General features: G+C 41.7%; 1 protein-coding gene across 1 annotated transcript in view; it reads left to right on the top strand.

The window, feature by feature from the left end:
* The window catches only part of FLT3 (fms related tyrosine kinase 3), an 85,594-nt gene that overhangs the window by 45,406 nt on the left and 24,077 nt on the right, over positions 1-16,111 (top strand). The window contains exons 8-16 of the mRNA XM_014463908.2: positions 3,281-3,420; positions 3,516-3,669; positions 4,620-4,788; positions 11,217-11,320; positions 11,993-12,101; positions 12,376-12,554; positions 13,308-13,414; positions 13,521-13,653; positions 13,743-13,847. Coding sequence (XP_014319394.2) covers positions 3,281-3,420; positions 3,516-3,669; positions 4,620-4,788; positions 11,217-11,320; positions 11,993-12,101; positions 12,376-12,554; positions 13,308-13,414; positions 13,521-13,653; positions 13,743-13,847 — 1,200 coding nt within the window. The remainder of the gene's footprint in view (positions 1-3,280; positions 3,421-3,515; positions 3,670-4,619; positions 4,789-11,216; positions 11,321-11,992; positions 12,102-12,375; positions 12,555-13,307; positions 13,415-13,520; positions 13,654-13,742; positions 13,848-16,111) is intronic.

Here is a 16,111-nt window from a genome sequence, read left to right as displayed (position 1 = left end):
CTGACTCCTGGTGCAAACAATGCAAAGATAGTATGTATAACCAACAAATATATGGTGCTGTAATCAGTTATCCGACACGCAGAATGTCTCGTCGAGCACTGTTGCACTGTATATCTTTTTCTTCTAACCCTCCCACTCCTGTCTCCTAACGAACATGGCGATCAAGTGCGTCCGTTTGCCGAATGCACCCGAACACATGGGAAGCTTACCCGAGGCACATGTTGGCAATAACGAGGCCGTTTCCAGAATTGGGCATTTTGTCACTCAAGTAAAAATAAAATATCATGAGTAAAGATTAATCTCTTTATAGTGCAGTTCTTAACCTTTTTATATTAATGTCAATATTGGAACAATGTATCTTGGATGTTTTCACTATGTATCTTTGCTACACAACACCGATGTACATGTTTACATCTGGTTTTAGAATTGCATTATTGATCATGAGTAACGTGAGTAATAATATTACTCGAGATGCCCAACTCTGGCCGTTGCGAGAGACAAATATTTGAATTATGCAATTTTTTGTCTCTGTCGATGCGTGTCACCCAAAATGAGTTCGTGTGTCACCTCTGACATGCGTGTCATAGGTTCACCATCACTGGTTTAGGTAGTCATCCAACTTCAGAAATTTTATGTGCCCTTTATACCACTTTAAATGTAATATTATGGATTCTTTTTTTTTTTAATGAAAAAATGTATTTATTTTAAAAACATTTTTTATTTTTCAATTAGAGTTGGCATTCAATATTATATTAGTTTCAGGTGCATAGCATAGTGGTTTGACAATTACATAACTTACAAAATGATCCCCCCAATAAGTCTAGTGCCCATCTGGCACCATACACAGTTATTACAATATTATTGACTATATTCCCTATGATGTACTTTACATCCCTTTGACTATTTTGTAACTGTTAATTTATAATTCTTTTTTTTTTGTTTTAATTAAATCTTTATTGTTCAGATTACATTTGTTCCTCTTTTTTCCCCCCATAACTTCCCTCCTCCCAGTTCCCGCCCCACCCTCTGCCCTCACTCCCCACCCACTGTCCTCATCCATAGGTGCACGATTTATGTCCAGTCTCTTCCCGCATCTCCCACTCCCCTTTCCCCCCCAAGAATAGTCAGTCCATTCCCTTTCTATGTCCCTGATTCATTATAATCACCAGTTCATTCTGTACATCAGATTATTTATTCACTTGATTCTTAGATTCACTTGTTGATAGATGCATGTTTGTTGTTCATAATTTGTATCTTTACCTTTTTCTTCTTCTTCTTCTTCTTAAAGGATACCTTTCAGGATTTCATATAATACTGATTTGGTGGTGATGAACTCCTTTAGCTTTTCCTTATCTGTGAAGCTCTTTATCTGACCTTCAATTCTGAATGATAGCTTTGCTGGATAAAGTAATCTTGGTTGTAGGTTCTTGGTATTCATCACTTTGAATATTTCTTGCCATTCCCTTCTGGCCTGCAAAGTTTCTGTTGAGAAATCAGCTGACAGTCGTATGGGTATCCCCTTGTAGGTAATTGAGTCTCTTTCTCTTGCTGCTTTTAAGATTCTCTCTTTGTCTTTTGCTCTTGGCATTTTAATTATGATGTGTCTTGGTGTGGTCCTCTTTGGATTCCTTTTGTTTGGGGTTCTCTGCACTTCTTGGACCTGTAAGTCCATTTCTTTCACCAGGTGAGGGAAGTTTTCTGTCATTATTTCTTCAAATAGGTTTTCAATATCTTGCTGTCTCTCATCTTCTGGTACCCCTATAATTCTGATGTTGGTGCGTTTGAATCTGTCCCAGAGGCTCCTTACACTATCTTCGTATTTTCGGATTCTTTTTTCATTTTGCTTTTCTGGTTGGGTGTTTTTTGCTTCTTCGCATTTCAAATTTTTGACTTGATTCTTGGGCTCCTCTGGTCTGCTGTTGGGTGTCTGTATAATATTCTTTTTTTTTTTTTAAATATATTTTATTGATTTTTTTACAGAAAGGAAGGGAGAGGGATAGAGAGCTAGAAACATCAATGAGAGAGAAACATCGACCAGCCGCCTCCTGCACACCTCCCACTGGGGATGTGCCCGCAACCAAGGCACATGCCCTTGACCGGAATCGAACCTGGGACCCTTCAGTCCGCAGGCCGACGCTCTATCCACTGAGCCAAACTGGTTTGGCGATGTATAATATTCTTTATTTTAGTCAGTGTATGCTTAATTTCTAGTTGGTTCTTTATCACAACATCGAGGGTCTCATTAGATTTCTTGAGGCTCTCATCCAGTTTATCGGCAGTTTCTAGCAAATTATTGAAAGCCCTCAAAAGTGCGTTTTTTAGCTCTATATCCTCCATTTCTGTCATGTTTTTTTGTCTCCGCATTTTTTATGCTTTCTTGGTGCACCCCCTTGTGGTCTTTGTGCGCAGTCTTGTTCTAGTTAAGCCTTGATTGTTGTAGTTAATACTAGAGGGATTTGACCACCAGGCCGACTGGCTGTGAGAATCAGCTGTGTCTGCAGTGGGAAAACTTCTGTCCTCTGGAGAGGTGCTAATCTAGCCTTTGCCTGAGGCGATCCGGCAAATGGCTCTGCGCAGGGCTTGGGCGGGTCGGGTTGCAGGGGATCAACAGGGCGGATGGAGGGAGCAGTTATGGCTGCTCTCAGTCCCGTTCCCAGAGGCTCTGCTTCTCAGAACCCCAGCAACCGCTGCAAACCTCGGAGAGAAAGCTGCCCTCACGTTCCGACTGATGCTAGACAATCCCGCTTCTCCTGTTTGAGTCTGAGTCCCTAGAGACTCGCCCGGATCTGGAGCTCAGAGTCTGAGACTCCCTCCTGATTTAAAATTGACAACCGCGCCCTCAGCCACCAGCCGGCTCCACGCGCACCTCCGTACCTTTGTATTTTCCACACTGCGCCTCCTCTGAGCCTCGGTATGCTGTTCTCTTTCCTTCTAGTTGAAGAATCTCTCCTCAGCCAGCCTTCCTGTGGTTCTGGGTGATGTTCATTCCGTCTTTTAGTTGTATTTTTGAATCACTGGTTTAGGTAGTCATTCAACTTCAGAAATTTTATGTGCCCTTTATACCACTTTAAATGTAATATTATGGATTCTGTAAATGCTACAAGATTTAACAAAAACTAAATATTTTAAATAATTAGTTTTTAAAGATTAATAATATAATAAAAGATTCATGACATTTGCGATGATGTTAAAAACTTTATTCTTCAGAACATTCTGAAGAATATACTTTGCGATGAGTAAAAATCACTTTTTTCTTACTTGGGATGTTTTCTTCTTCTAGATCTAAACCAGACTCCTCGGAACACACTGCCACAATTATTTCTTAAAGTGGGGGAACCCTTGTGGCTCAGGTGCAAAGCTGTTCATGTAAACCATGGATTTGGGCTCACCTGGGAGTTAGAAAATCAAGCACTGGAGGAGGTAATATGCCGCGTTTGCATTCTGAAAATGCTGAAACAGCCGACTGATAGTCCAGGTTAAAATCATTAAATCCATTTTGTTTTATTAAAACCCAGGGCAACTACTTTGAGATGAGTACCTATTCCACAAACAGAACTATGATACGGATTCTGTTTGCTTTTGTATCATCAGTGGGAAGAAACGACACTGGATATTACACTTGTTCCTCTTCCAAGCATCCCAGTCAGTCAGCTTTGGTTACCATCGTAGGTAATGCAGGCTGCGCACGCAACCTTTATTCATATTTTTAGTTGCTTTGGTGTGGACTGTGAGGTATGTGCTGTGAATTCTGATTTCAATATAATGTTAGTGTCAAAAGCTGAGAAAGACACTGAGTCAGAATAGCTTTGCAAACATAAGCTTCCTTTTCCAGGCAAGCCCGATTGAATGTCACTGCCTTCGTAATTGCCTGTAATTGCCTCATTGTACTATGACCATCTGTTTGTGGAATTTTGTTTTCCAGTAGAAGTTCCTTAAGGACAGGAGTAATTCCTCCTATCCTTGTAGTCCCAGGACTGGAACACAAAACAGGCAGTTGATAAATGCTTGTTCTAAGAACTGAGAGGGCAGTGAACAATGAGGGATCTGGACAAGCACCTACCTGCGTTGAAATTTGGGTGAAAGATGGAGGATTTGAAAATAATCATGCTTTTTAAGTAATTTCAGATTAGGTGGCAGCCTTCAACTGTAACGAACAGGCTAAGAAATGAAATGATTCTCTCATCACACTGATAAGGAAGTATTCTACGGGGAAGCCTTGTGAATATTGGTGGCTAGACTGTTCTTTCACTTGTGCCCTGCGGTTACTTTTTGTAGTATGTGTCACTGAGAGAGCAGTCTGACTGAGGACCCCTACTCTGTACATGGTTGGATGGGCTGGGGGAGCCCTTTTAACCTTTTTAAATTGTCTGCAAAAATCTATAGGTTTATTAAAACATTTGGGGAGGGAGAGACTCAATTATTTACATTCAGTTCTTAGAGGAATCTTAATTCTGGAAGGGGATGAACTCAGGCTTATAACTGGATAGGTCTCCTGTATTTCTTAGACTAGCGAATCTAACCTGCAGCATGAATTTTCTTGCATTAAACTGATGAATAAAAATGTATTTATCTTCTCCATATATTTCCATAAATGTTTGGTGTTTTTTTTTTTTTTACAGAAAAGGGATTTATACATGCTTCCAAAACAAATGAAGAGTATGAAATTGACCAGTATGAAGAGTTCTGTTTTTCTGTCAGGTTTAAAGCATACCCACAAATCAGATGTACGTGGAGCTTCTCTAGAAAATCATTTCCTTGTGAACAAAGTGGCCTTGATGATGGGTACAGGTGAGATGACACAGCTCCAGGTCTCGGCATCATCTTCTCACAACTCTTTTGTTGCCCCAGCAGAAGAGTGGTTTTGTGTCATGAATTGGTATATTATTGAGTTGACACTGAAGACAGCACATGTGCAGACACAGTAACAGAGAGTTTTATAGTCAGTTCAGATAGTGTCACCCACTGCATGAAAAATGGAATGATTCTGGCTGGTGGGGTTCAGTGGTTGAGCATCGACCCATGCACCAAGAGGTTGACAGTTCGATTCCTGGTCAGGGCACATGCCCAGGTTGCAGGCCAATCCACAGTGGGAAGTATGCAGGAGGCAGCCAATTGATGATGTTTTCTCTCATCATTGAGGTTTCTATCTCTCTCTCTCCCTCTCCTTTCCTCCTTTCTCTCTAAAATCAATAAAAACATTTTTTTAAAAGAAAAATGGAAAGAATCCTATTTGCGCAAGGTTCCGTGGCATTTTCTGAGTCACCAGATTGTTACTTCCTATTTGAGAGTGCATGCTGCAGTGAGCACACCAACGCTCCCTCCACACATTTGCAGAGGATTGAGGAAGTAAAGCCCTTCAAAACAGGAAAACATTACCTATCACTGTATTGGTTTGTCTTCAAAAAATTGGTGCAGAAATTGCCCAATAATCAATGCTAAAGGATTTGTACAACTGTACTTGGGGTTCTCTTATGGAAGAAATTCTTCATTCCTTTTTTGGAAAACAAAGATTTTTTTTTCCTTTGTCTTTTCTATAACGATGACACCTTTTATCTCTTGAAAGGAATCCTATGCAACTTGGTTTCAGACTAGACTGTGACTGAGAGGCACTCTGTTCTGAGGTCTGTGCCCTGACTGATGAACAGTCCCCTAACTCAGGGCTTCTCAACAGCAGTGCTGTTGACATCTTGGGCTGGTAATAATTATTCTGGGGGCCTCTCCTGTGCATTGTAGGGTGTTTAACAGCATCCCTGGCCTCCACCCACTGGATGTCAGGAGCACCACCCCCAATTGTGACAACCAAAATTATCTCCAGACGTTGCCACACATCCCTAGTGAGGAAAACATTGCCTGGGTTGAGAAACACTGCCTTAGAGTGATCACCTCATTGTCGTAAGCCCTTATTCTGAATCATCAAACATGAAAGTAGGAGGTTGGGAGTCAGCCCCCCTCCTAGTTGAATTGACTACCACAGGCCTGTGTTCAAAGGCTCTCAGAGCTTTAACTCTCCCCTCCCTCTGGGTTGTGGCCCAGTGTCAGGAGCACTTGACACTATGGGATTCTCTTTTAACCCAATTCAAAGAGATAAAAATACCAGTTCAGTTTAGTTCAACGAATATTTCCTTATTATCCTCTTGATGGGCTTGATTCTGTGTGGGGCTGCAAGGGTGAATAAGGTAATGTTTCTCTCCCCCGCCCCCTCAGTTTTACACAGGCACTTTTAAGTGCCAGAGGCCACCTGGGAGATCACTGCTACTGTGCTGGAGGACATCAGGTACAACCTCTTAAGATTTTACAGATTCATTGATTAGAGGACCATGTTTCTGATATATGGGTCATGGGCCAATTAGTAGGCTAGTTAATTTGATTTCATTCCATGATCACAGACTGCATTCCTGACCCCAAGAAATTATCTTATAACTACCCAGCCAAGTGAATGAATCAGCGCTGGTCCTGATTCCCATAGTGTTTTGTACCTCTCATTTGTCATGACCTGGTGATGTAGTGAAGCTCTCTGTGTATTGAATCTCACCAGTGAGTATATAAGCTCCATAAGGGATAGGTTCTCTGTCATTTCTCTATCCTTGTATAATGCCTCCTTCAGTCAAGGGGGGTTTAATAAATGAGTGAATTGTTGTCACCCCTGGAAAGCAACTCAAAGTGCATAACCTGGGCCAAAGATGTATCAGTGCATCCTTTTTGCATGGCAAGGACCACATACATGCACTTACCACAACAGTGTTCAATTTATTTTAAAAAGTTATTGAAGAACTTTAGTGTTTGTTGGTGATAATGATGCACCAGGGATGATGGGCTACTTAATACAAATACATAGGGAAGATGGCGCTTCCTTCTTCCTGAAAAAGGTGGTCAAAATATTGCATAAAAAATGAACAACAAAAATGTCAGTACTTCTCTGTTTTGAGATAAGCCATGAGATAAGACTAAATTGTAATGAGTTCTTTTCAACTTTTTATCATAAAATGTTTCAAATTTGCCAGTAAACTCAAAGAGTAGTACAGTAAGCATCCTTTTCCCACCACCTAGATTCAACAGTTTAGTCAAACTGAATTTTGTTGTGAAGTACAGTATTTAGTGTTGTAAGAGATGATACAAGTGTTTATATGTAACTGAAAGGTTTATGTAAAAACTTCACTCCTGAAAAAGCTTTGATGTGGTCATAGTGTGTGTGCCAGAAGTCTCTCAGCTTCCCTACCTTCACAGCTTCGTTTCTCCAATTTACTTCCTCAAATATTACCCCGCGGCTGATTAGGGCTTGCCTGGATGTGTTTACACTTTACTAAACTGTAACTTTCCAGCGGTCCTGATAGCCTGGTCTTGAGAAAAGGTTCTAGGACATTTCATCTGTTTGTTTGCATAATTTCTTATCCCTATAGACTGAATTATAAACAAATCTACCTTAGCTGTTCTTACTTTCACGATTAAAAAAACCAACAACCCCAAATTATTAGAATTTTACAATTATTTAATAAATTCCTCTGAAAGACTCTTCTTAGACCTCCGCAGAAACTTCCATCGGAGGAAGACAGGATCGCCCACTTCCTGACCCATGTCTTTCTGCGCTGGTCAAGCCGCCTCAGTGCTGCCACCTCAGTGCTGCCACCTCAGTGCTGCCAGCTCAGTCCTGCCAGCTCTCGGCTCTCCAGTTTCAGAAGCGCTCGGCCTCCCTAGCGCCCATTTTATTATTCTCTGCGTTCTGATTTGACTTTGATAATCTCTTGTTCTTTGAGTAAAACACTTTTTTTTAAAAAATATATTTTCCCTGAGCTACTAGAAAGAGCCTGCCCTTTCTCAACTCCCTCAAGGTGCTAAATGGAAAATAAAAATGACCTGCATGTTGGCTGTACAGAGGGGAAAACCCTTTTCATAGCCGTAATGAGAGTACCTCTCCTTAGTCACCAAGATATGATGTCAGTGTAAATTCCAATTCACTCAACTCCCGTCTCAGGCCAGCTGACCATTTTAGAAAAACACCAAGGGAAAGAGGAAGCCGTGAATCTCTCCGTCACCTCATCGGTTAGTCCCTTTGGAATTTCCAGGAAGGTTCAGTGACGCAGCTGTTTCTATTGCTAGGATTGGCTGTCTTAAACAGGAGGACAGGCAGCTTGAAATGACCTGGATATTCAGGCTGTTTAGATCACTTTCCTACCTGGAAGCGTGAGAACATTTGAGATGATATGTGCTTGACACCATGGCCAGTGATACTCAATAAAGACAGCACAAAAGCCTTAGGAGGGAAAGAGTTCACAAAACATTTTGCTGTGTGCAGCATGACAATCAATAGTTGTGTCAGTAATTTCTTTTTCTATCACATTGATGGGTGCTTTTGGCATGGTCCCTGGCTAACCACATGGCTTCTTTTTTTCTTTTTTTAAAATCTCTTCTTATTCCTTTTCAGGGCCTTTGGCTATTGTCCAGTGAGAATTACATTTCCCCTTATAGAGGCTCACATCTTTCTCTTCTTGGACCACATAAACTCTGTCTCCCTAAAGGCTGGAAATCACATATTTACTTTTCTCCCTGGTGTTATAGTTTGGCTTTTCTCCAATCTTTCTACCACTTCCACTTCATCAGTCATGCCCTTCTTGTTGTCCAGAAGTAGGCCAGGATAAGAAATTCCCTTTTTACTTCTTTTAAAAAATTTATTGTTAAATTACAGTTGATATACAATATTATATTGGTTTCAGGTATACATTAGTGATTCGACATTTATATGCCTTACGAAGGGATCACCACAATAAATCTAAGTACCCAGCTGATACCATACATAGTTATTACACATCATTGATTCTATTTCTTGTGCTGTACTTTACATCCCTGTGATTTATTTTATAACTAGTAATTTGTACTTCTTAATCTCCTTCCCCCTTTTCACCTGTCCTCCCACCCTCTTTTTTAAAAAATTGAATTTTAGAGAGTAGAAGGGAAAGGGAGAGAGAGAAAAACATTGTTGTTCCACTTACTTATGCATTCATTGGTTGGTTTTTGTACGTGCCCTGACTGGATATTGAAGCCTCTACCTTGGCATATCAGGATGACGCTCTAACCAACGAGCCACGTGGCCAGGGCTATTCCTACTCCATTTTTACTTCTTCAGCCTTCTTGTTACCAAGGCAGACAAAAAACTTGTTAAATGCTCATAGAGCAATGAATTCTATCATCGCTATACACAGTCAGAATTACCTTTTAGCTGCGGAGTTAAGGATGCACAACATTGAAGTCACGGGCTCATAGCTGCTCAAAAGTTGCTAACTGTGCAATTTGAATCTTGCATCAATTGGTGTTCTAGTTCCTCCTTCATCTCCATATCCAATCAAACACCTGCTTTCTCTTTTTTTCCGGGTGCATCTTGGATTTGCTCTTTCCTCTCCTTTCCCATTTTCCCTACCTTAGGCCACACTCATCTTTTCATGCTCTGTTCAAGTCTGAACTTTTACTTCTCTCCTAGGACTTCCCACATTATACTAGTACTGTAACTGCTTATTGACTTGCCTGCCTTCACCACCAAACTGCAAATTCTGTGAGAACAGAAATCTATTTTTTCTAACTCACTGTTGTATTTCTGATTCCTCCCACAAATAGGCTCTACCAATGATGGTAGAATGAATGAATAAATGCATGAATGAATGAACGAATGAATGAATTCCTGGGTTACAACACTGCCTCCAGATTTCATTCCAATAAAATTTTCCTACTGCCATCAGTCTAAATTAAGGTACTGTTTCTGATAATCCTCCCCTGCTCAGGATCCATAGCATCTTCTGCTTTCTCTATCAGATCTAAATAATTCAGCTGGGTTTTCCAAATCCTTCATCACTGGCTTTCCCCTACCCATTTAGCCTTCTTTCACCCCCTCTCCCCTCACATTTCAACAAGCACCTCTGCTCAGTTCATTGGCCTCCCCATTACTCTCCTTTAATAAGGCCGTATGAATTCCCATCTTATCTCTAAGTCCTTCCTTTTCCTCCTCATTGGATGTCTGTGCTTCTGCCCTCTCCTTAAAATGAACTCATCTGGCCCTAGCTGGTTTGGCTCAGTGGATAGAGCTTCGGCCTGCGGACAAACGGGTCCCAGGTTCAATTCTGGTCAGGGCAAGTACCTCGGTTGCAGGCTCCTGGCCCTGGTCAGGGGCATGCAGGAGGCAACCAATCGATGTGTCTCTCTCACATCGGTGTTCCTCTCTGTCTCTCTCTTTCCCTTCCTCTCCCTCTAAAAATCAATGGAAAAAATATTCTCAGGTGAATATTTTAGGGAGAGGGGAAGGGGGAGAAAGAGAGAGAGAGAGAGAGAGAGAGAGAGAGAGAGATGTTGATTTGTTGTTCCACCTATTTATGCATTCATTGGTTGTTTCTTGTATGTGCCCTGACCAGAGATTGAACATGCCACCTTGGTGTATACAGAAGATGCTCTAAGCAACTGAGCTACCCGGCCAGGGCCTGAACTTTCTTTTATCTTGTCAATGCATGAAGGCATATTCAACACTATCCCTACCTTTCCTACACTATCCTACATCCCACTACAATAGCCAACGTCCTATACACATGGTAGACATGATGGATAACCCCCAAGATCAAGTTATCCATGTCAAAATGTGTTGAGTGATTGATGAGCACTCCAAGTGGATACTAGAGCCTGCTGAGACTGCCCAAAGATTTTGTACAAACGCAGTTGATGTGAGCCCTCATCACTGTTAATTACTATTTAAGTTAAGGGTTCTTCATAGGTCTTGCTTTGGACCAATGCTAGAGAGCCATTCTTTTAGGAAGTAAGGGAGTTACAAGCTCCTCTAACTACAGAGGTTTTCCATATTTCTGGGAAGTTGGACTAGTCCAGAATGTGTGGAGCAGTAGGGTTGGGAACCTTTTTGTCTCTCTGAGGAGCCCAGTCTAGATCAGTGTGTCTCAACTTTTAATTTGCATATGAACCACATTAAAATGCAGACTCTGAGTCAGTAGGTTCCATTGGGGCCTGAGATTTTGTATTTCTAACAAGCTCCCAGGTAATACAGGTGCTAATGCTGCCTGTCCACGGACCCCACTGTGAGTAGCAATGGCCTAGTGTACAGACACCTCCTTGTCCATTGGATTTTAGAGAGTGAGTGTCTCAAGGGAGTTCCCTCCCATGCACACGATCATTCGTTTCAGCATATCTGTAACGAATTGGGCTAATTCTGTTTTTAATTCTTTTCCAAACAGCATATCTAAGTTTTGCAACCACAAACACCAGCCAGGAGAATACACCTTCCATGCAGAAAATGACGATGCCCAGTTCACAAAAATGTTCACGCTAAATATAAGAAGTAAGTTAAATTATTAAGAAATTTAAGTCTTATAACTCCTTAACTACTTATTAACTATGACCAGAAAGAGCTAAGTAATGGCTTAGAAACAATACTGTAAGACTTTTTATATACTGAAGCATTTTAAAATTTTACTTTCGTGCCTACTGGCTTCATTTATACATATTTCTCTTTCTGTGTTCATCCTTTGAAGCCAAGAGACTTATTCCATGTCTGTAAATGTGTTTAATGTTGTGACTATTGACTTCAGTACTTTGAAAGATCATGTTAAGGAAAGGCTGAAAGTCATATTACCTGCCATTTCCTTGTTTTAATAATTTTTGTTTCTCTGATCTATGAAAAGACGGGAATACATTTTATTGGAATTTTTGCAGATGCTTCTGAAGCTAAGAATCATTTTGAGGTGTTCAGGTATTTAAAAGTATACACCTTAGCTCTCTATGGAGCCTAGCAATGGGGAAGTGGTGTTCTGCAGGTCAGCGTAGGGCTGCCTATGCAGAAGACATGCCTGGGAAAGAGGGAACAAGCAGAGGTCTTGCGTCATTCTGCATGAGACACCTCCCAGAAGCACAAACTGCTCGGAGTAAATGGGCAGCCTATATGAAACTGACTTTGAAACCATTTGGAAAGTACTATACTACATGAGCCTATTTTTCATGTTATTCTCTACAGGGAAACCTCAAGTGCTGGCCAAGGCATCAGCAAGTCAGGCCTCTTGTTCCTCAGATGGATATCCATTACCATCTTGGACCTGGAAGAAGTGTTCAGACAAGTCTCCCAAGTAATAAAGACTCTGGTATCTCTTACTTTGGAAGAACATGAAACACACTCTCCCTGACATATTGGCTCTTTCTCATGAATACAGTTCAAGAAGAAATGGCTGTGTTTAAAATGCTTACCTTCTGAGTCCACCATAATTCGACATGGTCATAGATTATGTCTGATAACTTATGATAGAGGAATCTCTTTTTGAGCTCACTAGAGAAACCATGACTTCCAGTCTGAGGACAGCCCCACCTATCTAACCTACTTCTCTGTCTGCCGTTTCTTTTTAGCTGCACAGAAGAAATCACGGAAGGAATTTGGAATAGAAAGGCTAACAGAAAAGTATTTGGACAGTGGATATCGAGCAGTACACTGAACATGAGTGAGGCCATCAAAGGGTCCCTGGTGAAGTGCTGTGCGTACAATTCCCTGGGCACATCTTGTGAAACAATCCATTTAGGCTCACCAGGTACACAGCAGCCGCTATTGTAACAAACCACCTCCAGGAATTCCCCACTAGGAGTTAGTGCCAGTTCATTTTTATTGGGGGAATTTTTCAAGAACCTATAGGTTCAGCATGTGATGCAAGAAGGCTTTCTGAGTCAGGCAGGAATCCCCAGTGAACGCACACTGCTGTATAGTTCAGGGGCAGAGTGACTGTTGTGTCAGGTTATTAAGACCAGGAGTGATGTAGGTAGAACCATAAATTCCCAGAACAGTGAATATCTCCTGAAAGACCCAATTTTAGAAAAATAGATTTAGTAATTTGGAGTGGCTACCATTTTCCCTTTTGCTTAATCTCCTTATTTGCCCTTAGCTTGCTGTTTTATAATTTTTAGTTTTGTTTTTTAAAGCCATCCTAAGTTAATCCTGAAATTCGGCTGCCTACACTTACCATGCAGAATCGCCAGCATCCTTTAACGAAGTTTTCCATATTCATACAATAGAATGTCTTCAATATCTTTTTTTAATCTGACTTGTCTATCCTGTGGGTTTAAATAGATGTAATTCTTACATTCCTAAGAATGGGTTCAGGATCATGTACAATTTTCTAGGAAGGAAACTATTCCTTTATACTACCATCGCCTGATTTCCCATGGGGAGTGGAATATTTGCAGGAGCGTGTAAGCTAGCAAATCCTGGTAACTCAAGCAGGATGCGTGAGATCACGATGAGCGTTCACTATCATGTCAATCAGGAATCCTAAACTTTTTTGTTGCAGGACCCTTCCCTTTCTTCCAGGACAACATCTCATTCTATGCCACCATTGGGCTCTGTGTCCCCTTCATTGCCGTTTTAACCATGCTCATTTGTCACAAGTACAAAAAGGTAAAAAATCCTACCCCAAACCCCCAAACTCAAAGGGAAATGTTTATCATGGTTTCCTAGTTCTGAAGACCTGCCTGTTACTAACAGACTCATTTCATCTCTGAAGCAATATAGGTATGAAAGCCAACTGCAGATGGTACAGGTGACTGGTTCTTTGGATAATGAGTACTTCTACATTGATTTCAGAGAATATGAATATGATCTCAAATGGGAGTTTCCAAGAGAAAATTTAGAATTTGGTAAGAATCAAATGTGCCAGATGTTTCCATAGCATTTCATTTCTGTGGGAAAATCTTGAATATGTACTCATTCACCATTTCTCTTGCAGGGAAGGTGCTAGGATCAGGTGCTTTTGGAAAAGTGATGAACGCAACAGCTTATGGAATTAGTAAAACAGAAGTCTCCATCCAGGTTGCTGTCAAAATGCTGAAAGGTACAGTGGAATGATAGCCATAGAGATGGGTGGTACAGGCTCCACCTCCTCTTCTCTTTCCCATCTTTTTTTGTGGGTACTGCTCGCCATTCTTCAAAGCTGAAAAGGAAGTGAGTCGGGGTTAATATCAACCAAATCATGAATATAAAATGCAAGCCAGAATCCAAAACTCCACCTCTTCTTCCTCTTCTCTTTGTTTAGTTTTTTTTTGGGGGGGGGGGCGGTGGGAAGGGTGGGAAAGCTTCGGTATTTGGGAATACTGTTGCTACAGGCATATGTCATTTCTGCCATTTTGACATAGACTCTGGGGAGAAGAGCAAAGTGGAGCGCTCTGTATCGTTTCTCACTCCTTACTCTATCCACTCGCATCTGGCTCACACCTCCACCCCTCCCCTTAGTCTTGCTCACTTGGCAAGATCCCTTGCCCACCCCCCTGGCTTTTGCTAAGGTGGTCAGTGACCTCCAATGAACTAAAGTCTAATGGGCGTTTTTCAGTCCTCGTGTGACTTGGATTTTTAATAAACAGGCAGGATTGACTCTTCTCCATCTTTAAATGCCTTTTTTCCGTTGGTTTCCATGTCACCATTTTTTCTGGTTTCCTCCTACTTGCTGACTGCTTCACAGCCCTTTGCTGGCTGTCTTCTGCCCAGTTCTTTATGTGGTGTTCTGGAAGGCTCCTTCCTGAATCCCCTTCCATTTTCCCTCCACATGCTCACCACAGGCCGTCTCAACCACACCTGGGACTTTACCCTTACACCAGAGTTCTCATGGCTGCATCTTTCTTCTAAGCTTCAGGATCATGTGTACAAATGCTTGGCTGTCTCAAAAGTCCCTTTAATTCAGCTCATCAAACTGAACTCCTCCAACCCTTTCCACACAATTGGGCAAACCAGAAACCTAGGCCTCATCCTTGAAACTATCCCCATTCTAACACCCAGAAGCTATTCCCACCAGGTTTCTGCTTAGTGTCTTTCAACCCATCCTCTCTCTTATCTTTATCACCACCATCCTAGTCCAGCTTCATCTCTTCTGAATAACTGCCATAGCTTTCCAAGCAGCTACACTATATGCACTCCTACTTCCTTTCAGATTCTCCATGCCAAAGTCCAAGTGATGGTTATGAAATGCAAAGCAGACCTTATCATTTTCCTACCTCACATTTCCAGTTGCTTTCAATTACTCTTGAAATACACTACAGAGCCCTGCATGGTTTGGCATCTGTTCACCGCTCCACCCTGAACTCTCGGCCTTCTTTCAGTTCCTCCAGAGCCCAGTGCCCCCTCCCATCCCAGAGCCTTGCCCAGGCTGAGCCTCTCTGCTCACCCTTCCCCTTCCACATTGTGCTTGCCCACTCCTCCTTCAGATCTCGGCTTAAATATCACTTCCTCAGGAAACTTTCTCTCACACCAAAGATGAGATCAAGTTTCTTGCTAGATGCTGTCCTAGATCTCTGTAGACACCCCCCCCCACACACACACACACATAGAATTTATCACAATATGTAATGATATCTATGTTTAATTACACAAGTAATGTCTTATGTGCCACATTAGTCTGAATGCCTTACGAGGGCCAGGTCTGCATCTGTTTACTATGGTCTTTTCTTCCTTTGTTTTTGACCTTTTTATTCTTTCAATATAAAATGTTCTCTCTACTTCCTCACTGTGCATTCACCTGATTAATTCCTATTTTTCCTCAGTCTCAACATAGACATTTGGTGTCCCTTCCCCCTCCCTTCAAAGGCTAGGTTTGGTGTCCCTCTGGTGTGACCTCACAGCACCCTTACATTCATTTGCTCTATTGCATTTATCATACTACTAGAGGCCTGGTGCATGAAATTTGTGCACGGGTAGGGTTCCTAGGCCTGGCCAGTGATCAGGTCGATCAGGTTCCCCGCTTCCCGGCCTCCCTGCCTCCTCCTTCCCTCCCTCCCTCAGCACCCTGCCACTGGTCGCCTGCCATGTTTCGCGCCGCCCCCCTGGTGGTCAGTGCACATCATAGCGAGCGATCAAACTATCAGTCTCTTGGTTGAACTCCCAAGGGGACAATTTGCATGTTAGCCTTTTATTATATAGGATATTGTAATTCTTTGTTCATGTCTTCCTTTTCCAGGAGACTCTAAGCTCCAGGAAGGCAGGGGCTGTGTCTTGTCTATCATTTATTCCCCCAATGCTTGACACATGCTTCATACACAGTAGGCACTCAATAAATATTTGTTCAACGAATGAATGAATGTTAAGTAATAGTTATGAAAGTGATTTGAA

The sequence above is a fragment of the Myotis lucifugus genome, unplaced genomic scaffold, assembly GCF_000147115.1.
Source record: "Myotis lucifugus unplaced genomic scaffold, Myoluc2.0 scaffold_227, whole genome shotgun sequence".
Taxonomy (NCBI): Eukaryota; Metazoa; Chordata; class Mammalia; order Chiroptera; family Vespertilionidae; genus Myotis; species Myotis lucifugus.
The sequence above is the reverse complement of the archived record's forward strand: the minus strand, read 5'-3'. Positions and strand labels throughout refer to the sequence as shown.